Source organism: Leptonychotes weddellii, chromosome 5 (genome assembly GCF_054177405.1).
Source record: "Leptonychotes weddellii isolate Sample4059 chromosome 5, ASM5417740v2, whole genome shotgun sequence".
NCBI lineage: Eukaryota > Metazoa > Chordata > Mammalia > Carnivora > Phocidae > Leptonychotes > Leptonychotes weddellii.
Genome location: NC_138373.1, coordinates 107,308,014 through 107,334,414, shown reverse-complemented (window position 1 = coordinate 107,334,414; position 26,401 = coordinate 107,308,014). Strand labels below are relative to the sequence as shown.

The window sequence follows — 26,401 nt, the reverse complement described above, 5'->3', positions numbered from 1 at the left end:
GCTTCTGTGTATATCTGGGATTGTGTGCTGATGGCACTTCCGCTTGGCTTGCTTGCTCTCTCTTTCCCTTGCCTTTTTCTCTCCCTTCGGATATATATATAGTAGATCAATAAATCATGTAAAGGCAGGTTGATAATGGAATTGCTGATGGGCCAGGCGTATGCAGAGTGCTTCTGTGAGAGCAGTAGAGTTTGGACCTTGAACCGAGCAGCTGTGGCTGGGAGTTAGAGGATGGAGTCTGTCTTCAGCTAAGTGTGCTCTTTGTGCGTGCCTGGGAGAGAGGATGGTGGGCAGAGGGAGCCTGTTGTTCAGGAATTTTCCTGGGTGGATGAGGGGGTATCCTGGAAAACAGGATTGCATAAGCCTCTTATCTATTGGGGGTGATTATTTTCAGCTGGGCTGGTGCCCAGGAAGCAGCATCTCAGGGTCTCATTCAGGTTCCTCGCCCAGAAGGATGAAAACCAGAAATACCAAGACTTGGGCTGAGACCTATGGGAGACTTAGGGTCAGGAAGCTACATTCTGTCCCTGGTTCTGCCATGTATTGTCTGTGGAACCTCAGTATTTGCCTCTAATTTTCCTTTTCAATGCAGTGAGTAGCTGCACTGCTTAGCTCACAGGATGGTGTGATTCAGTGAGATGAGACAGGTGGGAGTCCATGAAACTGGCATCCATACAAATGCCAGGTGGTATTACTAACTAGAGCCTTCGGGTCTGTTTGTGGGGCTGACCCATGGGGGGGGAGGGAATTTGGGGATTTTGTCTGCCTAGCTCCCCAAGTAATATCATTGATACCCTCTGACTCCCAATGAGATAGGTAGGTTTGAGGGAAGTACTGTTTCTTTGCTAGGGAAGACATCCCAGCCTGCCTTCCTCTTTGGCAAAAATTCCTGACTTTTTAGAAAAGCTTTTCCTTGGCTATTAATTCCACTCCTGCTCTTATTTCCAAATTTGGGGGGCAGTGGAGCAAGAACTCTACCTGAGCCCCTCAGCTAAGCCCAGCCAGATACCCTTTCCTACCTAGAGGGGGCTTTCTCATATGACTGAGCATCTCCCTCTGGGGCATCCAGCCTGGGAAGGGTTAATCGAGCCACACCCTCAGCAGGAACAGCCTCGGACTTTGTGCTGAGCTGCCGTCTCTGGCCTCTCCTGGCTTGACTGGCACAGGGAGCCTTGGCTAGAGGAGGCAGCACAGTGGAAGGTCAGAAGAGTGGACACTGGCAAGAGGAGGGCAACCTCTTTCCTGGCCCCTCAGACACCATGGACAGCTCCCGTTAACGAAGACACCTCTCCACCCTTCGGGCCTTGGGACTCCTATGCCCCCTTCCTGTCAAATTGGGATTTCATTCACTATTCTCCAAGGGACACTGAAGTACACCCTAGTTCCAGTGTTGGGTGAGTCTTGCCTTGACCTATCACTGCTCTGCACATCCAGGGGTGCCCTATCTGGGGAGTGCTTCCTTTTTCCCTCTCCCACCCCCCGACCTGTCACATTCCCACTCCCCTCAAATCCAAATCCGAAGAGTATGCCTTTCTCCAGCCCTGCTTCTGCTGCTCACCCCTGCCTGCCAAGTCACTTAAAAACTTTAGTTTTTTTAATCTGGAAAATGGAGATAATAATAGTACGTACTTCATGAGGATATTGTTTGTAAGCATCAAATGATTTCGTGTATATAGTGTTTGGAGCCCTGCGTGGCCCGTGGTACCTGACTGTTAGAGATTGCTAGTGTCACTATTCTTACTGCTCTCTCAGTTGTGTCCTTCCAGGAAGTGACGAGCGCTCTCATTTTCTGAAACGTGGGGAAAGCAGAGTGAAGGCTGAAGTCAGCCTATGTTCCCCTCTGGCCCAAACTTCCATCTCTGCTTCCCTCCCCTCCCCCACCCAGGTTGAGCATTGCCGGAGACTAGGAGATGTGGCTTTTTTATTCCTTTTAGGGAGTAGCCCTGACCATTGTACTAATGATTCTGTTCCGCACCAGGCCACCCCACCTACTCGGTCCCACAGGAAAGACTGAGGAGGGCTGGGCTTCCTCCTGAGGTTGCACCTGCCATGTGCCCACTGCATGGGGCTGAGCCCCACAATAATTCTGCTCCTCCTTGCCCACTCCCACCAGCTACTAAAAAGCTGGGTGTGTCCCTCTGAGGCAAAGTCCGTGCCGGAAGGTTACAGCAATGGGTGTAAAAGCTGGAGATGGAAAAATAGGGACAGATGTGTAGGCACCTCCAGAGATCGTGACAGCTACTTGATGTGGCAGAAACCAACCTCACTTTTATTTGGGGTATTCTAATCTTTTATGGAGGAGCTCCTGCCTCTGTCCTCTAACTCATCAATCACCTCATCCAGCCCCCCTTTAGACGATGAATCTCACTGTGGCAATGAGAGGGACCTTCGGAAGAACGTTCATGCTGGGTGTGGGTGGGCCCGGTGACTTAACTAGAGGTTGCGAGAGGTAGGAGCTGAGAAGGAGAACTGGGGGAGAAGGTCAGGGAGTCTGGACCCTGGCCAGGACCTCGGTGCGGGAGGGAGTGAGCCTCCAGAACTTACCCTTTCTTCCCCAGGCTGCTCTCCTGCAAACACAACTGTGCTCCCCAACCCCCCCCCCCACTCCCCACCCCCCGGTCACTGCCTGCTGGGTGCCTTCCTTACCCTGGTCAAAGGCAGGTGGTTCTGCCCCACCCCCACCAGCCCTAACCCCAGAAGCAGGGGATCCTCCCCACTCAGGGAGAGTTCCCACAGCTTCCCGCAGTTAGCTTTGGCTAGTCCAGAGGACTCCCTGGGTTGAGGACCATCTCTAGGGCCAGGAGTTGGAGGGGAAGGCTCTCTTAGATCCTTCTGCCCTCTTCCCCTCACACAGTTACTGACCCCTGAAGCTGAGCAGACTTCAGCCAGCCAACTGACCCCTTATTCCCAGGACCAGTAGCTCCTCTGGACATGACTCTTCTGGAAGGTGCCGTGGGGTTGGAGGACCTGGTGCTCCTGGAACCCTTGGAGCAGGAGGCTCTTCTCAAGACCCTCGAGCTGCGCTATGAGAAGAAGGAGATTTATGTGAGTGCATACGGGTGCCCCTGGCTGTGGGTGTGTGGCCAGAGAGGTCCTGTGCTCCCACTCCTTCCTCCCCCTCCCAGCATCCCCTACCCCCACCCCTGCTCATTCTCTTTACCTTTTTTGCCTCCAGACCTACATTGGGAATGTGTTGATCTCCGTGAATCCCTACCAACAGCTGCCCATCTATGGCCCGGAGTTCATTGCCAAATACCGGGACTATACCTTCTATGAGCTGAAGCCCCATATGTAAGTAAAGGGACTGAGGGAAGGCTGACAGGGCCCCCACTTCCTGACAGCCAGACACCCTAATTTCCTCTATCCTTTCTCCTAAAGGAGGCTCTCCAGGTTCCACCCCCCCACCCCTGGCCCCAGGAAGCCCCTTCCTAGACCTACCACTTGCCTCAGTCTAGTCCAAGGAGGGCGGATGACTCTGGGGGCCGGAGATGGAGTGAAAGATGATGTCTTGGATTAGCCCCACCTTAGTCATCACCTGCTTCCTCCCCTCCAAGCTATGCTTTGGCAAACATGGCGTACCAGTCACTAAGGGACCGAGACCGAGACCAGTGCATCCTCATAACGGGCGAGAGCGGAGCCGGCAAGACTGGTGAGGCACCTGCTGGGGGGGGCCGTGGAGTCACTGCTGGAGCCACCCCCTCCTCTCTTTCCAAGCCAGGCTGGTCCTGCCCCCACCCCAGAAATTTCTCCCCGGTTTTTCTGCTTCTGAGGGATGGGAGGTGCTGGACTTAAGGGGAGTTAAGGGCGGAGGGATCCACGTGATGGTTTCTCTTACACAGAGGCTAGTAAGCTGGTGATGTCTTATGTGGCCGCTGTCTGTGGGAAAGGAGAGCAGGTGAACTCTGTGAAGGAGCAGCTGCTTCAGTCAAACCCAGTGCTGGAGGGTGAGGATTCCAGTCTCTACCTCCTCTGCAACCCCACCCCACCCGACTGGCCCCAGAGACACTCAGCCCTACACCCTCTTACCCTGTTTTCGTTCAGCCTGAAAAATCTGAGATTGGCATGATGGCTGGAAGACCTTCCTCCTTCCCCTTCTCCAGAGCCCCTCTTCTCCCCTCAGTCTCCTCACCTCCCCTCTCCCCATCTCTGCAGCTTTTGGCAATGCCAAGACCATCCGCAACAACAACTCCTCTCGATTTGTGAGTGACCATCTCCCTGGCCTAGGAGGAGAGGGTGTGGGGGCTTGAGAAGGAGGAATGGGGCACAGACCCCTGCTGGGCAGGGTGGTGAGAAGAGGAGGAAGCAAAGTCTCTCTCTCTCTCTCTCCCTCTGGTCTCTGAAGGGAAAATACATGGACATTGAGTTCGACTTCAAGGGGTCCCCCCTCGGTGGCGTCATCACAAACTGTATGTGTCTCCCCATTCTTTGTTTTTTCTTTTTTTAAGATTTTATTTACTTATTTGAGAGAGAGAGAGCGCATGTGCACAAGCAGGGGGGAGGGGCAGAGGGAGAGGGAGAAGTAGATTCTCTGCTGAGCAGGGAGCCCAACGCAGGGTCTTGATCCCAGGACCCTGGGATCATGACCTGAGTCAAAGGCAGCCGCTTAACCTGACTGAGACACCCAGGCACCCCGAAAGTGTCTCCCCATTCTGCTCACCACCTCTCCCTCCTTCCTGCCCCACGGTGTCCCTTTCTGCTGATTTACTACCATAGGAAGGAATAGTAGGCTACCAGGAGACTGCCCAAGCCCTGGGAGCAGACTTAGAGGGAAGCTTTGGTGTCTCCCTGCCCCTCAGGATGTTATTTTCTAATTCCCTGCCAGATCTGCTGGAGAAATCCCGAGTGGTGAAGCAGCTTGAAGGAGAAAGGAACTTCCACATCTTCTATCAGTTGCTGGCCGGTGCAGAAGCCCACCTGCTGAGTATGTGCCTGTCCCAGACACATGGCAGAAGATCCCCAACCTCCATTCAGTCTCCTCTGGGCCCCTGTAGCCCTCAGGCTTCTTCTTTCTGCATTTCTTACTCTGAATCTCATCCACTCATTGTTGGGAACAATTCCCCAACCTCTGTGTTCTCTTCTTTTTCTGGGATTGTATTGCTAGGAATAAATCTTCTGGCCTCTTGACCTGCTCTTATTGCTCTGTCCTGCTTGGGTTCCTCCTTCCCCAGGCTAGCTTCAAAAATGGAACACTTATTTCCATCTATCATTCTTTCCTATCTTCAATTTAAGGGACTTTATCGATAGCTCAGCAGAAAATCCAACAGGATATTCTAAGTGTTCAAGAATGTTTGATGAGCAGTAGTTGAAGTTGTTCTGGGTCTACATCTGCCTCACCCAGGCCCTGTCCTTGATTCACTTTTCTTAGATGGTTTTATGGAGGTTCCATTTATTCATTCATCAAACATCTCTTGAACACCTACTATGATCGAACATTGTGCTGGCCTCTAGCGATGCAGAGTTGAGTAAGATGACATGGACCCTGTCCTGGAGAACTTATGGTCTTCTAGGGATGGCAGATACGTGAATGGAAACACTGCAAAATACAGTGTGATTGGTGCCAACAGGCCTGTGCCAGTGGCTGTAGGAGCAAAGTCATGGAGCACTCTGCCTTGTCCCGGAGAGCCCTGAAGTGGGCCCGAGGTGGCTCTGGGTGGGCATCACTGTGGAGTCTGGTGTGACTTCAGGCCTTGCCAGAGTTTGCCTCCCAATCCTGCCTCTAGCTGTGAGCACTGTGGGTATCTGGCCCCCAAGGACCTGTCCTTTTGGTTTCTGGTTGTTTTCCACTGGACTTGTGCCCCTTTCCTTTCCCCTCCTGGGGATCTCCATGGTTCAAGAGCCCCTGCAACTCTCATTATTCCTTCCTGGCTCAGTAGTCTTGGTTGTTCTCAGTTTGTCTGAATCATAGGCACTAGTATATTGTTCTGGTTGATTCTGTCACCCATTGATTTAAGCTAAGTCTGAGCAAGGCCTCCCTGGTGTCATCACCCCAGGGCCTTTCTGACTCATTCTTTGTCCAGACACCCCTCTTTAGCAGGTTCCTGTTTCAAAATTTGTATCTCAGGGGAAGCTGCCATTACACTCTAGTTTGAGGGCCATTCCCTGATTATCAGATCATGTGAATAACAGATCATTGATATCCCTCAAGCTCCATGCTTAACCTACTCCTTCCCATCTCAGGTGAACAGCTTCAACCATTCTCTTGATTCATTTATTAAAAAGAAAAAAAGTTTTTATATGCCAGCCAGGCACACAGGATATGAAGATGAAAAACATAGTCCCAACACACGAGTTGTTCATTTGTGGGAGAGACAGAAAAAAACAAAACCTAGCCCGTGTGTTATGGGCTGGGATAGAGATTCACCATTGGGGGAACACAGGAGAGCCTTTTGGCTCAGCCGCACAACGTCAGAGAAAAGCTTTCAGAAGAGGGGTCAGGGTTGGGGAACATAGCACCTGCCACTTTGTTGGTACTTAGTGAACAAACAATGAATGGGCCAACCCTGGCCAAGGGTGAGGTGTTGAGGCTCAGGGTGGGTGGGAGATATGTGCTCGCCCTTCTTTCCTCACCTTTGTCCTCTCAGAGCCACTGAGAACTGAGCAGGACAGATAGTTTGCTTGTTTGTTTTCATTGTTTAGAACCCTGAGGGTGGGACGAGGAGTGGAATGAGATTTTTCTTTCATAAGAGTTGGAAAGAAACCCAACAATTAAGAACACCCAAACCCGGGGCGCCTGGGTGGCTCAGTTGGTTAAGCGACTGCCTTCGACTCAGGTCATGATCCCAGGGTCCTGGGATCGAGCCCCACATCGGGCTCCCTGCTCAGCGGGAAGCCTGCTTCTCCCTCTCCCACTCCCCCTGCTTGTGTTCCCTCTCTCGCTGTTTCTTTCTCTCTCTGTGTCAATTAAATAAATAAATAAAATCTTTAAAAAAAAAAAAGAACACCAAAACCCTAAATACTGCTTAAAAATTTAGTCTATCATCATGGGAATTCATGATCCCCAAACAAAGGAGGCAGGGGAAGAGCCTAAAACAAAAATGGCTCCTTTGAATTAATGAGTAAACCAAGCTGGGGCAGGGGCTGTGAGAGTCAAGGCCAGAGGACTCGTGAGAGCCTGCGTACTAAACCTCTTCCCTCACACTGGCCCTCCCAGAGGCCCTGAAGCTTGAGCGGGACGCAAGTGGCTATGCCTTCCTAAACCAGAAAGTGTCCAGAGTTGACGGCATGGACGACGCCTCCAACTTCAAGGCTGTACAGGTGGGTGCCCAGGGTGGGCCCTTAGGTCATCGTTTGAGCCCAGGCTTTGGCTTTGAGAAGGGAGGCTTTGAACTAGCACCACTGTTCAGCTTCTGATTTCTGCTCTCTCCTCAAGAGTGCAATGACTGTGATTGGTTTCTCGGAGGAGGAGATTCAACAGGTGCTCGAGGTGACGGCCCTCGTGCTGAAGCTGGGGAACGTGGAGCTGGCAGACGAGTTCCAGGCCAATGGGATATCAGCAAGTGGCATCCGGGATGGGAGAGGTCTGCACCGCCCTGTTGGTGCCCCCAAGCTGCTCCCCAGTCTCCTACTACAATTCCTGTTCTTCCACCATCTCCTGCGTAACTGACTCCACTCTGATTCAGTCCTACTCAGCCCATTCCCGAGTTCTTCCCCAAACACACCCATGGAGAATTCCCAGTGAGACATTTTGGAATGAGGTTATGAAGTTTGATAGACCTAGATTCTGGGACTTCTCTGAATCTCAGTGGAGTCTTTACAAAGAATTTCAGGAGATTCTCCTATTAAAGTAGATAATGCATTCAAAGTGTCCAGAGCTCCCTCTCTCCTCCTCCTCCCCCCCAAGAGATTCCTCCTGGGCCATGTCCTGGATGGGCTGTAAGGACATCCCCAGCAAGACCCAGGGACACCCATCTCCTAGCAGTGTCACTTCTCAGCCCTCCCTCCCCAGGAGGAAAGCCCTCTTTCAGGCCATGTTGTGTTTCCTCCTCACTCCAGGTATTCAGGAGATTGGGGAAATGATAGGTTTGAATTCAGAGGAACTAGAGAAAGCTTTGTGCTCAAGGACCATGAAAACAGCCAAAGAAAAGGTGGTCACTGCACTGAATGTCATTCAGGTAAAGGCCCTATGGGAGGAGGCTGACTTGGGGACTCTTCTGTGGCTGCCATCCTAACCAGCTGGCCCTGCCCTACAGGCTCAGTATGCTCGCGATGCTCTGGCCAAGAACATCTACAACCGCCTTTTCAACTGGATAGTGAATCGAATCAATGAGAGTATCAAGGTGAGAGATGGCTCTCCTCCCCCAACTCTCTCCTGTCTGCATCACCTTTCTTGCCCTGGTCACCATCCCCGTATTTTGGGTTCTGAGATGAGCAGAGGAAGAAGGATGAAGGGTAGGGTTCAGTTCCTTGCAATAGTGTGTTGTTGTGGAAACATCTCTGGTTTTTGAGTTTGACTGTCTGGATCCCCTACTTACCAGCTGTGTGGCCTTTTCATTTCACAGAGATTCTGAGCCTCAGTTTCCTGATTTGGAAAATTGGACATTCATGCTTACCTGCTTCACAGGGCTTAGTGAGGATTGGATAAAATTACGTACATGGTTACCATATAACCAGAAATTCCACTCCCAGATACATATCCAAGAGATTTGAAAACAGATGTCCACATAAAAACCTGTACCCAAAAGTTCAGAGAGACATTATTCATACTAGCCAAAAAGTGGAAACGACTCAAATGACCATCAGTTGGTGAAAGGATAAACAAAATGTGGTATATTCATACAATGGGGTACTATTTGGCCATAAGAGGGAACGAAGTACCGATTCATGCTCAGCTTGGACAAATCTTGAAAACATTCAAGTGGAAGAAGCCAGACACAAAAGGCCACATTTTGTATGATTCCATTTATATGAAATGTCCGGAATAGGCAAATCCATGGAGATGGGAAGTAGATTAATGGTTAACAGGGGCTTGGGGTTGGGGGAGGGGTAGGGGGAGTGTCTGCTAATGGGTATGGGTACAAGATTTCTTTTGGGGATGATGAAAATGCTCTGGAATTAGGTAGTGGTGATAGTCATACACCTTTTGAATATACCGGAAAAACCCACTGAATCGTACACCTTTAAAGGGTAAATTTTATGGAATGTGAGTTAGATCAAAATGGAGCTATTGTTCAAAATTTTTGTACATGAAAATGCCATCAATTCAGAAGCTATTACTGAAAGGCAGCAGGGGAAAATAGGATTTGAATCTAGGTTTGGATAAGTGCTTAGCCCTTTTGAAATTTGATTTGTTCATCTGTAAAATGGGAATAATCACACCTTCTAGGGTTATTGTGAGGCTTAATGAAGTAAGAGCGTAGAATTTTTTGTAAAATGCTCTACAAATCTAAGAGATGATTATTTTCCTGAGAGGATCTTAATGTCTTCCTACCTCGTTCCATCGGAGCACCAGCCTGGAATCTGTTCGCATCTCCCTTCTCCCTCCCTCCCTCTGCTTGTCCTCTAGCATGTAGAGGAGGAAGGAGTTCACGACAGTTCTTTCCCAGCATGGTCAAGCTCACCAGAGTTCTGTTTGCCCTCTGCTCCGGTCACCTCCACCCGAGAAGGGCCTGGCCTGGTATGCAGAGGAGGCCCGTCCTCAGATTTATCTTTTCCTCCTCTTCAGGTGGGCACTGGGGAGAAGAAGAAGGTAATGGGGGTCCTGGATATCTACGGCTTTGAAATTCTAGAGGTGAGAGCTTCATCCACCTGCAGCACCCTGCTTCCCTAGGGTTGGGGCACGTAGGCTCAAAGGCGGTAGGGGGGCGGGTTGGGAGAGGGAAGGTGTACGGCTGAGAGGCAGGAAGAGATTTGGGCTGAGCTGCCCCTTCTCTGCCCCGGGTCCCCTCCCTCAGGATAATAGCTTTGAGCAGTTTGTGATCAACTATTGCAACGAGAAGCTGCAACAGGTGTTCATCGAGGTGACGCTGAAAGAGGAGCAAGAAGAATATGAGAGAGAGGTGCGCTCAGCCTTCCCCCACCTACCCTCTTGGAAATTGCTTCTGGGCACATGCCCGATCTGTCCTTTCTCTCCATCACAATTTCCTCTTACTTGTCCCCAGATGGGAACACAAAGCACAAAAAGTTTCCCTTGCTCAGGTGAACAGTCCAGCCTTCCCAAGAAGCCCTGGTCTTTGCTCTCCAGCCCCCAGGCCCCCTGCTCCCACCCCAGGCCACGCAAGGAAGGGGCAGACCGATGGAAGGGTGTGTGTGTGGCGGGGAGACCTCACGAGGGTGGGGGGACAGCTGTGTGCGGCCTGCAGTGCGCTGTGAACCAGATTTAGAAGGGACATTTCTCCTGGCCTCGTCACCCTACCACATCCCTTTTGGTGCTCTTCTCTAACGTCTCAGAATTCTTTGTCTCCTCAGGCCCTGGCTGATGTCACGGTCCCCTTTTGTGGCACCCTCATCCCAGATTTCCTCCCCAGAAGTGCCCCATGGCTCAACATTTCCACACTCCTTCCCCTGTTTGGCGAGAACCCTTGTTTCTATGGCTAGGTGTTAGAAAAGCTATCTGATTGAGCTAATCCACCCCAAAGTGTGAATGGCTCACAGTCTCACTCATCAAAACCCTCCCAGGGATGCTGCCTGTGAGCCCTCAGGAATCTGCTGTGGCAGAATTTCAGGCAGTGCGGTCATAATGTGTGGGAAAGGTTTTTGTTTTTTAGTTGTTTTGTATATTTTTATTTTAAAAATTTAATGATCAAATAGAGAACACATTCCCATGCTTCAAAATTCAAAAAGCTTTAAAAAGCGTATAAAATAGGGTTCCCTCCCAGCCTGTCCCCAGCCTCCTAGTACTCCTCCCATCTAGAGGCAAATGAAGGGGCCCTTTTCAGAGGTCTTTTATGTGTAATCAAGCAAATTTATAATTACGTTTTCCCACAGAATTTATTCAAGTGGCAGTGCATACACTCTGCTCTACATCTTGCTTTCATCAGTTAATAAGAGATCTTTCCATATCGGTATATAAAGAAGCATCTTTATAGCTACATAGGATTGTAAGGATATCATACTTCATTTAACTAGTTGGGGAAGGTATATCGGGGATGAAGTAGGAGGACAACTCTACTTAATTCCACTCTGTGTTCCCTAAAGATCTGCAATTTCCTAAAGATCCCTAAAGAGAGAGAGAGGCTTGTGCTCCCCAGCCACATCCCCACACCTGGGAATGGCCTGAGCCTGGGAGGGCTGGCCCTTGGGTGGGACCAGGAGCTATCCGCCTGCAGCTATCCCTAAAGTGGGGAACAATTATCTTTGGGTCTTCTTCTGTATCATTCTTGCCTTTTTTAAAAAAGACTTATTTATTGGAGTGCCTGGGGGGCTCAGTCAGTTGAGTGTCTGCCTTTGGCTCAGGTCATGATCCCAGGGTCCTAGGATCGAGCCCCACATTGGGCTGCCTGCTTGGCAGGGAGTCTGCTTCTCCTTCTCCCTCTGCCCTACTCATGCTCTCACTTTCTCTCTCTCTCAAATAAATAAATAAAATCTTTTTAAAAAAAGATTTATTTATTTGAGAGAGAGAGAGAGTGTGCACACACATGTGTGCAGGGGAGGGAGAGCAGAGGGAGAGAGAATCTTGAGCAGACTCCATGCTGAGCACAGAACCAGTGACCCGGTGATCAGGACCTGAGCTGAAACCAAGAGTCAGAAGCTTAGCTGAGGGTGCCTGGGTGGCTCAGTTGGTTAAGCGACTGCCTTCGGCTCAGGTCATGATCCTGGAGTCCCTGGATCGAGTCCCGCATTGGGCTCCCTGCTCAGCAGGGAGTCTGCTTCTCCCTCTGACCCTCCCCCCTCTCATGTGCTCTCTCTCATTCTCTCTCTCTCAAATAAATAAATAAAATCTTTAAAAAAAAAAAAAAAGAAGCTTAGCTGACTGAGCCACCCAGGTGCCCCCATTCTTGCTTTAAAAAAAACAAAAACTATACAATCCCAAAGTATCAGGTAGATTAGTGGTTCTCAAACTAGTAGCATCAGCATCCCCCAGGAAGGTGTTAGAAAGGCAGATTCCTGGGGGCTCTGTCCAGTTCATGCTACATCAGAAAGCCTGCGGGTGGGGCCCAGCAGTCTGTTTTCCCAAGCCCTCCAGATGACTGTGATGCAAATTTGAGAAGCACTGATGTAGGTCTTTGAAGATGTATCAAGGTAGGTCTATTGTTTGATGAGGTGGGCTCATGTGCTTTGGTTTTATAGGTCGTGAGAGCAGTGTGGCCATTTGCTCTTCCACATCCTCAGGGATGCTTCCCTACTCCCACAGCAGGGTAATCCCTATTGCAGCCTTTACTCAACATATCACACTTCTGTCTCCACCCCACAGCTACCTACAGGGCTCTCTGCAGCATCTCCCCCTTCCTCACAGCTGCTTTGGGTCCTCCCATGTGTCTAGCCACCCACACCACAAATTCTCCATCAACCTTGGAGGGAATGGGACCTAAACAAAAACCACAGCAAGCACCCCTCTTAACTACAGGGCTTTCTGAGTCCTTTGTGGGGTGGGTGAAAGGGAAGCTGAGCCCCATGAGGTCTTGGACCTGCTCCTGTGACCTGTCACATCTCTTCTTGCCAGGGCATACCATGGACAAAGGTGGACTACTTTGATAATGGCATTATCTGCAACCTCATTGAGCATGTGAGTTATCCTTCTCTCATTTGAGACCTCCTTCCTCTTCCAGACTGCCCAGATATCTTTGCCCTGTCTCTCCCACCCTCCTCCCTCTGCCCCACTTGGTAAGGATGGTAAAGAGGACAAAGGGTGAGCGGCAGAGGGACAGCAGTGAGAATGTGGACATGTTGGAGGACCTGGCTAGGTTGGGCTGATCTTGTTTCCCTGACCAGAATCAGCGAGGCATCCTGGCCATGCTGGACGAGGAGTGCCTACGGCCTGGGGTGGTCAGTGACACCACCTTCCTAGCGAAGCTGAACCAGCTCTTCTCCAAGCACAATCACTATGAGAGCAAAGTCACCCAGAATGCCCAGCACCAGTATGACCACACCATGGGCCTCAGCAGCTTCCGTATCTGCCACTATGCGGGCAAGGTGACATGGCAGGGCTGAAGGGTAGAGACTAGGGCTGGGCGTGGGTGGAAGGCAATGGGGGAGAAACTGTGGGGTGATGAGATCTGGGAACACTTCACGCTGAGACTGGGAGCACCAAGTGCTGGGACAGGGTCACGGGCCCTCCAGACCAACAGCTGTTTCTCTATAGGTGACTTACAACGTGAACAGCTTCATTGATAAGAACAATGACCTACTCTTCCGGGACTTGTCCCAGGCCATGTGGAAGGCCCGGCACCCCCTCCTTCGGTCCTTGTTCCCTGAGGGAGATCCCAAGCAGGCATCTCTCAAACGCCCCCCGACTGCTGGGGCTCAGTTCAAGAGTTCTGTGGCCATACTCATGAAGAACCTGTATTCCAAAAACCCCAACTACATCAGGTGACACGCCGGGCACATAGGGAAATGCAGCGTATGTGATGCACATGCAGTGTTCGTGCACTATAGACCTTGTCTTTTGTGGGGGGGGGTGTCTCTGGAATAGGGGTATCCGAGGCCCTTTCCTCATAAAAAACAAAGCCAGATGAGTTGCTGAGAGTCCTGTAGCAGGGAGAGCATCAGACTTTGATAGGGACCATGCTACAGTGAGTGAAGCTGGGAAGGCCAGCGTGTTCACTTCCTCTGAAATGTTTCTACCCAGGGGACCGTGCACAGAATAGGGTTATGGAGACCAGGATGGGTCATACTTGCAAAGGTGAAGCTCCTGAGGCCTGTGCCTTGCACCCCTCCACCCCAAGGTGTATAAAGCCCAATGAGCATCAGCAGCGAGGTCAGTTCTCGTCGGAGCTGGTGGCCATCCAGACTCGGTACCTGGGACTGCTAGAGAACGTGCGGGTGCGACGGGCGGGCTATGCCTACCGCCAGAGGTACGGGCCCTTCCTGGAAAGGTACCAATTGCTAAGCCGGAGCACGTGGCCTCGCTGGAATGGGGGAGACCGGTAAGACTCCTGGGGGAGACGGGAGCAGGGACCATCTGGGCCGGGGAGAGAGCAGTGTCATGTAAATCCCCAAAGCTCTGTGAATGGATACTTGGTGAAATGAAAGCTCACTTTTCAGAGGCTCTGAAGTCTGTGCAAGCCCTGAACCCTTCTCTGCGTAGAAGAAGTTGGGGAAAGTTGAAAGAAGACCCTTCCCTGGGATGCCCCTGGGCAGCTTTCTCCATCTGTTCCTGTAGGGAGGGGGTCAAGAAGGTTGTGGAGGAGCTGAGCTTGTCCTCAGAGGAGCTGGTCTTCGGGAAGACGAAGATCTTCATCAGAAGCCCCAGGACTGTGAGTTGGAGGGAGCACTTGTGTTTGGCTCAGGTGGGAGGTAGACAGGTTGGAGAGCCCACGAGTGAGAGGCTGGGACAGAGAGGAGCATCTGTAACAGGGGGTGGATGGTGGGTGAGGCAGTCTGCTCTCGCCAGGGACTTTATCCCCGGGACCTGAATCCTTGGGCTCCCTGCACAGCCCATGCTGAGTGCCTCTAGCTGGAGCGGGACTCCTGAGGGTCCCGGGCATGCGCCACTCGTGTCTGAGTGTCCAAACCTAGCACAGGCCCGTGACAGAGTTAGAGTTCAGTAGGTGCCCATGGAGTGAGTGCAGGTGCTGAGAAGACAAAGGAATGAGTACGACACTGGTTGGGAAGGCCCGTCGCCCGGGTTCCCCCAGGCCAGCCGTTCCGCTCCTCCTTCCACTCTCCACAGCTGTTCCACCTGGAAGAGCAGCGGCGCCTGAGACTGCAGCAGCTGGCCACGCTCATACAGAAGACCTACCGGGGCTGGCGCTGCCGCACCCACTACCAGCTGATGCGCAAGAGCCAGATCGTCATCTCCGCCTGGTTTCGGGGCAACGTGGTACCAGTTACCCCCCAAGTCCCACCTCCTCGCTCTAATAGGAGACTGGGAAGCGGGAGAGGTGGTTCAGGAGATGGGGTTTTTTCCTAACAGGCCTATTGTTTCCTGCAGCAAAAGAAACGTTATGGGAAGATAAAGGCGTCAGCATTGCTGATCCAGGCTTTTGTGCGAGGGTGGAAGGTAACGGGGGAGGGCAGCGGGGCTTCCTCCTGACGCCTGGGTCCTTCCGCCACGTGGTTTCTCCCGGAGTGTGTCGGCAGTGGGGAGGAAAGAGTAGCAGAAAGCGGGACCTCCCATGGCGTGATGGCGTGTCTGCGTGTGTTTCTGGGTCTGCTGGTGTGTGTCCGGGAGTGTGGACGCATGCCGGGGAGACGTGTGCATGTGCCTGGGTGTGTCTCCGACCTGGCAACAGAGCTCTGCTTGCTGCTTGGAGGGCCCTCCTCTCTGCCATCTCATCTGCCTTTACTGGCTCCTAGCACAGTGTCAGCTCTTTAGCTTACTGTGTTCTTTGTGTGGGTGAGAAATAGTAGAACCTCTTCTCGATCTGTTGTCTTTTAGGTCTAACTGTCTATCTTTACTTTGCCTGCTTTCTCGTCTGTCCCTGCCAGGCCCGCAAGGATTATCGAAAGTACTTCCGGTCAGCAGCTGCCCTCACCTTGGCAAATTTCATCTACAAGAGCATAGTAAGTGGTGGGGGTTGAGGGTGGAAGGTGGGGGTTGAGGAGGGAGGGACAGGTTTGGAAAAGGAAGATGAAGTGTTTGAGAAGAGGTGACCCAAGGCTTTCCCCCCAAGGGCTTCTTCGATCTGCTTGTACTTGACGATGAAGTCCAGGGATAAAAGGGAGTGGGGCAGCAGCCTGCAGGGAGCAGGCTCCAGTGTCCCAGGGCCCAGGGGCAGAATGGGAGGGCATTCTGGCCTGAGCGGACACTGCAGGCAAAGTGGTGGCCGGAAGGGCTCCCAGCACACTCACTGACTGGTCTGTGGCGAATAGACTCAGGAAGACATGGGCCGGATGGTTAACAACAGTGCAAGAGCACTGTGAGGACACACATAGCGCTAACTAACTCAGCCTTCCAAGATCCATTTTAGGGTTCGGGTGAAGGTGGAGGAATCCTATCTCTCTTCTGAAACCATAGCAAGCGAGTCCAAAACTAAATCTCAGGAAAGATCTTAATTCTGGAGGACTTGGGTCTGGGTGGCAGGAAGAAGCCAGGACATTCAAGCTATGGGCAGCTTCCAGCGAGAGGAAAACAGAGGAGGGTGATTTCCAGAGATGTCCATCCAACAGCGATGGTGCTTCTGAGGAGTGGCGAGGGAAAGCCGACTGGGAGAGAGTAGCACTTCCAGCGATGCTTTATGAAAGGCCAGAGAGAGGGAGGGAGAGCAGGACATCTTGGACAGAGGCCTGGGGTAAAGGAGAACTGACCTCCGCTCATTCCATTTTTGATTCCATTTTTGACAGTTGTTGGGACTCTTACAAATTATGCTCTTGAGACACACTCATTGGAGCTCCCCTCTGTGGTTGGAGAGGTGGGATCCCTGGGCCTCCTTATTGCCTCCCTGAGCCTTCACTGTGCCCTCCTCCTCCCGCCCCAGGGGAGCTCCATCTTCCCAGGCCTCTTCCATGGCCTGTGTTTCCTCACACCGGCTCCAGAATGGCCGCTCTCCTAGAGTACATGCTCTCTCGCCGAATCCCTGAGGCCAGTAATCTGATTTGACTCTTACCTTCTGACTGGCCCCTCCTCTACCTTTTCTTTCACCTGCATAGTCTCAGGCATCTGCTGACTGTCACCCCAGGAGCTGCTGGGTTTAGACCAATATTTCAGCGAATCACAGCCCCTACAGAAGCAAGCGTACGGGGGCCACTCGGCATGGATTCCTCCAGTGTTTCTGACGAGTCCGTATTTTGCTATTGCCTTGTGTGTAACCTAATGCTAATACCTATTTTTTGAACACTTACTATGCACTAAGCCCTTTACATGCATTAACTCTAATGCTGTCAAAAGTCCTGTCAGGTAGACCCTTTTCTTTCCTGCATTTTGTAGGCCCAGAGAGGCTGAATAACTTGCTAGGGATCCCACAGGTGCTAAGTGTGAGAGAGCTGGAATACAAACTGTTTGACTCCAGAGTTTTAACGCCCGCCTACGACTGTCTCCCCACACTGTCCCCTCTCCCCCCGTGGAGGCCTACCTGGGGCAGGAGGGCTGGAAAGGGAAAGGCAAGACTTTCTAGATCTAGAAAAAACAATTAAAAAAAGAAAACCCTCAGAGGTTCCAAATGAATTAGAACATGGGGGATTGTGGGAAATTTTTAGGAGTATTTATTGAATTAAATCAAACTAGACCAGACCAAGGACTGGGGACTTAAACCAGGGTCTAAGGTGATTAGAACAAGCCTGCTAGATCTTTGTAGTGGAAGAATCAAAGAGCTGGGATAGTTCCTGGAGAGTTACGGCAATATACTGAGTGCACTGCCTTTTTCTATTTTAATTTTTCTAACCTAATGTCTTAGTAAAAAGTTTTCAGAAAAATTCCCAAAACTTAGAAGTGCTCAAAATCAAGCCATTTTTTAAAAAAAGATTCATTTATTTTAGAAAAAGAGAGCATGAGCGAGCGAGGCGGAAGGGGGTGGGGAAGAGACAGAGGGAGAGAGAGAATCCTGAAGCAGACTCCAGGCTGGGTGTGGAGCCCAAGGTGGGGCTCGATCTCAAGACCCTGAGCCGAAATCAAGAGTTGGCTGCTTAACTGACTGAGCCATCCGGGTACCCCAAAATCAAGCCATTTTCTATATCTTCAATAATTCTACCCCACAAACAAACAGGGTGCTGGGTGCTCCCTGGGATATAAAGACTTGAGAATCCTTGTTCTAGATTGGGAGAGACTAAACAGATGCCATGGGTGAAACTTGATTGGATCCTAGAACAGGAAAAATAAAAGCAAAGCTTTTAAAAAGGACATTTTTAGAAGTTTATAAAGGACATTAGGAGAAATTTGAGCATGCATTGCTGGTGGATGAGTGTATCTAATTAATGTTAGTCTTCTTAGGTATGGAGGTGCATCTCAAAGGATGGTAGTAGAATCTGAGTGGGCGGAGCTGAGTTGAGAGCAGGGTGGGCTAAGGCACAGAGTGATGATGCATGGACTGGCAGAGGGCGTGACGAGGAGTCCTGTCTGAGAGGTGTGCCAGGATAGTGCAGGGGATCCTGTGGCATGAGGCTGGGCTCTGTGTGGCAGACCTTGAATGCCAGGTGGAGGTCTTGGGCTTGACTGATCAGAGAGGAGGGGAGACAGCCGCTGCAGAGGCAGCCGGCGGTAAGCAATTGTGAACCCAGACAATAGGAAGCTACAGGAGCGAACTTTCGAAGCCAGTTTTCACCTTGGTTCCTCTCACCTCACTACCCTGGGCAGCAGGTCTCTGCTTGGAACTAACCCTTCCCTCCCTTCAGTCTCCCATTCATACTTTTACTGGCCAGCCTCCAGCCTACACTTGACACCAAAAGAGATCCGGGAGAGGACTCCCTTCCATCTCCTCGCTCCACTTGGTGCTTCTCACTCTGGGTGGCCTCCCTCCTTTTTAGTGGCAGGATCTGGAGGAGAGTTTGCCTCTTGGGAGGACTTTCTTCTCATTGGTCCACTCCCAATCCCGCCCCTTCCCCATCTAGACACAGAAGTTCCTGCTGGGGCTGAAGGACAGTTTGCCGTCTACCAACATCCTGGACAAAACGTGGCCGGCCGCACCTTACAGATGCTTCCACACAGCTAACCAGGAGCTGCAGCAGCTCTTCTACCGCTGGAAGGTGAGGCAGGCCTGGGCGCCGCGCCTCTCATTTCTCTTTTTCTCCTCCTCCCTCTGATGTTCCTCTCCTGCCTCCCTCTTCCACTTTTTTTTTTTTTCATTTTTTTTTTATTGTGGAAAAGCATACATAACAAAATTGGTCATTTTAACCATTTTAAAGTAGACAGTGCGGCGGCATTAAGTACACTCACATTGTTGCGAGAGCATCACCACCATCCATCTCCGTACTTCGTTTCATCACCCCAAACTGACACTCTGTACACATGAAGCAGTGACTCCCTGTTCTCCACTCCTCCAGGCCCTGGAACGCGTCCCCTACTTTCTCGGTGAATTTGTGCTAGGGGCCTCATATAAGTAGAATCATACATTTGTCCTTTTATGTCTGGCTTATTTCACTCAGCAGTGTTCTTCCGTTCAGGAAATACTTATTGAACGCCTGTCTAGACTAGGCCTTGCGCTGTGTGCTGGGCATACAGCCCTCCCTCCTAGGGCTGGCATTTGCTCCTAGGGCTGGCATTTGATTGTTTCCATCCCTCTCCCCCGGAGTCCCTCAGGCCCCAGGGCTCCTGCAGCCCCTGGCCTCTCTGAAGTGCCTAGAGCCTGTTCTATCTGCTGTCTCTCCTCTTCTCCACCTCTCAGTGTTCTCCCCACCCCCCTCCCCAGTCCTGCCCCCTACCTCCGGGAGCTTAGCCCCTGCCCCTCCCCCTCACAGTGCAAGAAATTCCGGGATCAGCTGTCCCCGAAGCAGGTAGAGATCCTGAAGGAGAAGCTCTGTGCCAGCGAACTGTTCAAGGGCAAGAAGGCTTCCTACCCCCAGAGGTGAGGGCCCCTCAGACCTCACGCAGTCAGTTTCATCAGGAGCAAAGAGAGGATTCCCCCAGGTGGGATAGGGCAGTGGTTGCCAAACTTGAGTGTGCATCAGCACCACCTGGCAGGCTTGGTAACACCCGGATTGCTGCACCCCTTTCTCAGAGTTTCTGATTCGGCAGGTCTGGGGCTGTGGGCCCAAGAATTTGCCTTTCTAACAAGTCCCCAGGGGACGCTGCTGTTGGTCGTGGACCACATTCTGAGAACCACTGAGATAGAGGATATGGTGGAGGGTGAGGAAAGGGGCATGGGAGGACTAAGAGGGGAACTCACTGTGGGGAGGCCCAGGGCCTTGGGGGTCAGCGGTAAGAACCTGGTTTCCACTATGTACCTCCTGTGTGTCCTCAGTGTTCCCATCCCATTCCACGGTGACTACATTGGGCTGCAAGGGAACCCCAAGCTGCAGAAGCTGACGGGTGGTCTGGAAGGGCCTGTTCTGGTGGCAGAGACCGTGAAGAAGGTCAATCGTGGCAACGGCAAGGTGAAGGCCTGCATCCAGAACTCCTCCCCAGAGCCTGCGCCAGAGCCTTGGGGCTGGTAGCTGGAAGGGTGGGGGTTTATCCTCGCCTTTCCTCACACTTTCCTCTTCTGTCCCTAGACTTCCTCTCGAATTCTTCTCTTGACCAAAGGGCATGTGATTCTTGTAGACACCAAGAAGTCCCAGGCCAAAACTGTCATTGGGCTGGACAGTGTGGCCGGGGTGTCAGTCACCGGCTTCAAGGATGGGCTTTTCAGCTTACATCTGAGTGAGGTATAAGAGCTCCCTGGGTGCAGGCCCTCGGACTGGAGAAGGTGGTGGGCATCACGGGGTTGGGGTGGGCTGGAGGTGATGGGGCCCAGACCTCTCACTCTGGGCCTTCAATGCCTCTCAGGCTGCTCCTGTGGAGGAAAAATGAATTCTGTCCTCACTCTTTTTCCCCCTTCCTAAGATATCATCAGTGGGCTCCAAGGGGGACTTCCTGCTGGTCAGCGAACATGTGATTGAACTGCTAACCAAAATGTACCGGGCTGTGCTGGATGCCACACAGAAGCAGCTTCCAGTCACCGTGACTGAGAAGTAAGGCCATGAGCTGGGGGTGAGGGCCAGCTTGGGGGCAGATGACCAAGCTGTTGGTCATTGTGACCGGGAAAATTCGTGTAGTCAGAAAGTGAAGCACACTCTGTCAGGGCAAGGCTCGGAGGTGCTTCTTAGTCTCCCCACCCAAGTTCTCTGGGGCCCTGAGTCTTCTGACGCAAGGGGAGGAGAGATGCGCTTCCTTCAAGAAGGGGAGGGGAAGCCATCATGAAAATATAGGAGTAGGGGTGAGGGGATGGGGGTACTAGCTTTGCCCCTCTGTCTGTTCCCCCTCCAGTTTCTCAGTGAGGTTCAAGGAGAGCAGTGTGGCTGTCAAGGTCATCCAGGGCCCTGAGGGTGGTAGAAATGGCAAGCTAAGTTGCAAGAAGAAAGGAAGCCGTGGCCTGGAAGTGACTGTATAGTGAGGAGGTGGGGGCCGAACGCAGGGACAACAGCTTCTTCTCCGGGACCAGTGCCCACCGGCGTTTGTGGAAGGATCTCCTGTCCAACCCCTCTGATCCTGGGGATGGGGCTCAGAGACTGAAGAACCCTTGAAGAGGACCTTTCTTCTCTCAAACTCTTCCAGTCCCCTCTCCCTTAGAACTTAGCTTCCTCCCAACCCTCAGCCTCTTTGCCCACTAATAAAACAAGTGACTTCCCAAACATTCGCTCAGTGTGGGTGAGTCCCTATTCCCCCACCCTCACAGGACTTGTACTTTGACTGCCCTCGCCCCCTTTCCCCTCCTCAGGCTCCTTGGAGCTAGCAAATGCAGATAATAAGAATGGAAAAGAAGGGAAATTGTCTGCAGGCTCCTTGACCGGCTGAGCTCTGGCGGGGTTTGGAGAGACTGGGGTGGGGGTGGGGCAGCCAGCGATGGGACTCAGGTCCCAGGTGGCCAACGGGCTGATTCATTAAGTGTGTCCCTGGAGGGAAGAAGTGAGGATCCCTGTCTTGTTGGAAACTAGGATCCTTTGGAGATTTAGCCTGAAAAGAGGCCCAAGGCTGGCGGGCTCATGTGAGCTGAGGTGAGCTGGGGAATGCAGGGTCCCCTGCACCCAAGAGTTCCAGTGCCCCCTCCATCCCCAAGCTCATCACTGGGCTCTGCCACATCTGCCCCCCAGCATCCCCTTCCTTTCTGTACACCAGAGATGCAAGGCTTCTGCCAACAGTTATCTTGCTAATCACTGCCCCGCAGCTGGGGCCGGCAGCTGGTGGCACTTGCAGAGGGTGTGGGGGGTGGGGGAGGCTCCCGGACCCAGACTCTCTCACCCCTATGTCATCCCACCCTTGTGTCATCGCCATTATTTTTTTCTTGATTTTCAACTGTTTCACACCATCTCGTTGTCCCCTTTTCTGTGGGCTCTAATATCAATCTGTAATATTTTGTATAACGCTCTGAATAGCTCCCCTCTCCCTTAATATCTGTTTCCTTATAGACTCTGCTTGTCTCAGCCTCTCCCACCCCTGTCTGTACTTTAGGGAACAAGCAGCTCCCGTGTTTGCAGTGAAAGGTAGATTTGTGCTCTGTGAGAACGTACAAATGGCTGCCTTTGTTCCTGTCTCTGCAGGTCTCTCCCTCCTTCCACCACCCCTACCTTCCTTGCCTCTTCCCTATCTCTACCACTGAGCTCTCTGGGCCTGGAGGCTGGGGTTTCCCTCCACCTCGAGCTTCCAGAGTTTCTATCATCCGCAGGCAGCTCACGGCCCCAGGTAATCATGCCGGCGGGAGACGTGATTCGCTTCTCTTGTTGCCTGCAGCTTGATGTCGCTCTCTGAGCACCAGCCCGCGTTCCTGCACACCCTGCTCAGGGCGGGGGGAGGGCCCAGGGAGTCAGTTCTTCCCAGGAGGGGGGGGTGGGGGTGGGGGGGCTGTGTCCTGAGTGAGGGGAGCTCAGGCTCCCAGTCAGCCTTCTGCCACCCCCCACAGCTCCCCCCCATCCTTGACTTCTCAGAATCAGGCCGAGGAGATCCTGTCTGGCCAGGGGGGTTGGTTACCAGAGCCTGACCGCCCCCGCTCTCCGCCTCATCTCCTGCTCCCAGGGCCCAAATTGTCGTCACTTTCCCAGTGAAGTGTCTGGTCATTTTCAGAAGCAATTTCAGGAGAATATGCAGCCGCTGTTCCCCATCCTGCTTTCCTTCCCCAGGGCTGAAGGCACTGTCAGCTCTCTGGACTGGGGAGGGGAGCGGGGGGAGGGCTGGAGTCCCTGTCCCCCTCCTGTCCTCCCTCCAGCAGTCATGTGGACTGATGCTGGTCTGAGGAAGGGTGAGGGTTCCTCTCCTTTACTCTCCCATCCCTCCCTCCTGTGTTTCCAACTCTGCCTCTCTTCTCTTCTGGGGCTCAGGAGTGTGCGTTTTCAGGCCCCCGAAGCTTCTGGGGGCTCTGTTGCCCCACCTGTGCTATAGGGCTTGAATTGGCTCCATCGGGACGGGAGAAGCTGCGGTTCTGCTGCCTCCCTGCGCGGCCAGCCCAGCACTCTTGAAGTCTGGGTGGTTTCTCTGAGGGGCACAAGCCGGCCTGGAGGCCCCTAGTCCCCATGAGGAGCCATTCTATGCCTCAGCTCACAGCAGCTCAAGCCGGCCTTCCTGGCCCAGCCCATTTGCTCTGCAGTTTACTGGGGGCTCCTCCAGCTCCTTGCTGGGGACCGGCTCCCAGCTGTCGCCTGGCTGCAGGACTGTGCAGGATGCAGAAGCGGCCACCCTCCCATCCTTTCCTGGTGTCTCCGCCCCGGGTCCTTTACAGCCTGGCCTCTCCCCCCAACCCCACAGCACCTCTCCAGGAGGTTGGCGAAGTCGCCGTGTTGCACCCTAGCCGTGCATGTGGTAGACATATGTGGGTCATCTCGCACGCACAACACACGCTCGTCGGCCCCAGGAACGGCTGACAAACGCCATCTCCTCTCAACTCAACACACATTTTCCTGGCCTCATCCCCAGCCCACCCCAGCAACAAAGAGAGGGAGCTCCAGAGGGAGGACCTGCTAGGGACCCCGCTCCTCTAGGCCAGTGATGGCTGTCCAGGATGTGGCTCAAACAGAAAGTGTCAAAGGGAAAACCACCTAGGCGCTCCGGAGCTGCAACACGCACTTCACATGCCATTTGCACACGGCGTGTGGGCAAGATGAAGCCCGGCCTGCCCCAACCCTTCAAAGCCTCCCTCCTTCCTCACTTCCCTGGCTTAGTTTAGCATTAGCTCTTTCAAGTCTCTGCTAGTCCCAGAGATCAAGGGGTGATCAGTTCTCCCTGTCATGCCCTTGCTCCCCCCATCCTTGGCTCCTGCCATCCTCTGTGAGATGCTGCATCATCAAAGGACATTATTCATGGTGGACCTTTGCTGAAGCCCTGCTTCCCTGGTGCCAGGGCACGGAGGCAGGGATGGAGGGGTGGGGGCTGTGGAGAGAGGCTGCCTCGGAGATGGGACCCAGGAGGCTTTAGTCCTGAGCCCTCGGTCTAACACTCCTTTTCCTGCTCCCCCCCCCGCCCCCCACCAAGCCACCACCCTGGTTCCCTCCAGCCTGCCTAGCCTGGATTTCCTTCTCCAGACTGGTAGGGGGAAGTGAAGAGGTAAGAGATGGCTGCATCCAATTAGGATCAGCGCCTGAGCTTCTCAAAGGCATGAACCTGCCATGCCATTTACATGTAAATAGGCTCCAGCTTCTACCCCTCATCCCACCAAAGGCTCCTAACCCTGGGTCCTGGCCCATAGTTGGCCCATACAGCGCTGTAATTACCTGGATAATGGGAGGCTTTAAATGAGGCCCCACTAGCCTCTCATGTAATAAAGGGGCCTTGAGACCCAGCTGCTGCCCTCACTCAAGGGTGAACGTGGGGCCATGTGCAGGCAGAGTGACTTCTCTCAGTACAGCGCAAGTCCCAGGGTGGGTGGGGTGTTGGCAGTGTGGAGTGGGAGACAAGCATTTCAGGACCCTAGCAGCACTTGAGAGGCTCTATGGAGGAGCCACACTGTGGGCTGCAATGCAAGAAGGAAGCCTCAGGCTTCCTTTTTTGTTGTATAAATAAATTTTTATTGAGTACCTGTTATATGCCAAACACTATAGAGCTAGGGATCCAATAGTAAACAAAACAGACAAAAGTCCTTGCCACTGTAATGCGGACATTCTGGTGGGGGGGTGGGGTAGACAGGCTATAAGTGAAACATTTAGTGTATGGGATGTAATAAATGATGAAGAGAAGAAACAGAAGGGGGATATGGAGTGTGAAAGTGTGGTCATTTTAAGTAGGGTGACTGGGGAAGGCGTTGGTGAGCGGGAGTCTTTGTAGTAAATACACAACGGCTGTGGTTCTCCTCACAACCCCAGATGGAGAAGAGTGCAAGGTCCCAAACCTCCGGGTGTCTCAGAGAGGGGGCCACCACTCGCTCTGGGAGAGTTAACTGCTCCCTCACCCGTCAAAGTTCGTACCAGTGCAGTAAAACGAAGGGGGGGTTTGGAGTGAAAAAAAAACAACCAACCCTGAATTTGTGGCTCTTCTTCAGTAGCTGTATGTCATGGAGCACAGGATTGAACTTTTTTTTTTTTTTAAGATTTTTTTATTTTTAAGTAATCTCTACGCCCAATGTGGAGCTCAAACTCACAGCCCCGAGATCAAGAGTCACATGTTCTCCCGACTGAGCCAGTCAGGTGCCCCAGGACTGAACTTTTTGAGCCTCAGTTTCCTCCCCTGAAAAATAGGAAATGCTAAGAGTGACAAATGGCTCTGAAGCTGCTTTCACTCCACCGGCCACCCCACACCCCCCCGCCCCATTCCCTTGAGCAGCATCTTCTGTCTCCCGTCCTCCTTCCATCCCAACTCTGACTCTGCCCCTCCCCTGGGGCTCCACCTTGGATATGACGTGAGCAGCATGAGCTCCTTCAATAGAGTGGGGAATGAAGGAGAGGCTTGGGAGAAGATGCCTGGCTGCAGGGAAGCCGATTAGAGAGGGGAAAACATGTAACTGTGAGAAAAAAGAAGCAATTAAGAGATCAATGCTGGGCTGGACCGGGCCAGGGAGAGGATTGGGGGGGTGACAGCTTGGCCACCGTGTTCTGTTGCTCCTTCCCGAGATTCTAGCAGGAGGGATAGAAGTTAGAACTCTGGAAGAATGCAACTAGATCAGGCTGATTCAGGGGTCGAGAGGGAGTGGCGGGGGGCGGGGGGAGAGGCAATAGCACTGGCGAAGGGGTGGAGGGAGGCAGACCCTGGAAGTTTCTGCATTAATAGCAGGGGAGAAGTGCTGACCTTCACTGGGTCTGAGGACCAAGGTGATGGGTCAGCTGCAGCTAGAAGGAGGACAGAGGGAGAAATGAGGACGGCAAGGGATGCCAGACTCACCTCCCACTGCTCAGGGGCCTGAGTCTAGTTGTCTCCGGGGGTGTGGGAGGGCCAGAGAAGCACCTGCCTGAAATGCTTCTGGCCTGGCAGTTGAGTCTGAAGGTTTAAAGGGCAAGGAGCTGGTGTGTGAACAATGAGAAGGAGACTCAGAGACCACACCTACTGAGCTAGATCCAGCATGGACATTTTGGTACAAAACATACATAACATCATTCCTTAGTGTGCCCAGCTCAGGGGCTGTTGAGAAGTGGGCTGCTGGATAACATACTGCAGGTTTGTGGTGTGTGTGTGTGTGTGTGTGTGTGTGTGCGCACGCGCGCACGCACGCCTGCAGCCTATATCCTCCTTTTTCTTCACCAGCCTCCCCCCCTCCCCTCCAGCCACCCTGGGATTGGTGATTCGCAGCCCCTCCCCCAGCCCCCCAGACCCTCCCAGAGC

General features: G+C 52.6%; 1 protein-coding gene across 4 annotated transcripts; it reads left to right on the top strand.

The window, feature by feature from the left end:
• Positions 1-811: 811 nt before the first annotated feature.
• Positions 812-21,299, top strand: MYO1A (myosin IA). Of its 4 annotated transcripts, none has more exons than XM_081821885.1 (28): positions 1,147-1,394; positions 2,912-3,045; positions 3,176-3,291; positions 3,555-3,649; positions 3,840-3,944; positions 4,153-4,199; positions 4,343-4,406; positions 4,823-4,921; positions 7,151-7,254; positions 7,370-7,517; positions 7,993-8,111; positions 8,190-8,276; positions 9,662-9,727; positions 9,891-9,995; positions 12,599-12,661; positions 12,868-13,068; positions 13,238-13,464; positions 13,821-13,949; positions 14,258-14,351; positions 14,768-14,917; positions 15,029-15,097; positions 15,526-15,600; positions 18,580-18,714; positions 19,426-19,532; positions 19,929-20,061; positions 20,179-20,331; positions 20,510-20,637; positions 20,933-21,299. In XM_081821885.1, the coding sequence occupies exons 1-28, from the start codon at positions 1,316-1,318 to the stop codon at positions 21,054-21,056; spliced, it is 3,156 nt and encodes a 1,051-aa protein (XP_081678011.1). In that variant the 5' UTR covers positions 1,147-1,315; the 3' UTR covers positions 21,057-21,299. The 4 variants fall into 4 exon arrangements, with proteins under 4 accessions (XP_081678013.1, XP_081678011.1, XP_081678010.1 ...); XM_081821884.1 differs by having other exon boundaries at positions 13,821-14,021; XM_081821886.1 differs by having other exon boundaries at positions 1,329-1,394; positions 2,855-3,045; positions 13,821-14,021.
• The last annotated feature ends 5,102 nt before the right edge of the window (positions 21,300-26,401 follow it).

What these genes read in the sequence shown, in the direction of transcription:
- MYO1A (XM_081821884.1), top strand. Translation starts at nt 1,316, where the DNA reads ATGCCCCCTTCCTGTCAAATTGGGATTTCATTCACTATTCTCCAAGGG. An exon ending in AAAAACCCCAACTACATCAG is followed by an intron (nt 13,465 to 13,820) that starts GTGACACGCCGG and finishes CTCCACCCCAAG; the next exon opens with GTGTATAAAGCCCAATGAGC. An exon ending in AAGGCTTCCTACCCCCAGAG is followed by an intron (nt 19,533 to 19,928) that starts GTGAGGGCCCCT and finishes GTGTGTCCTCAG; the next exon opens with TGTTCCCATCCCATTCCACG.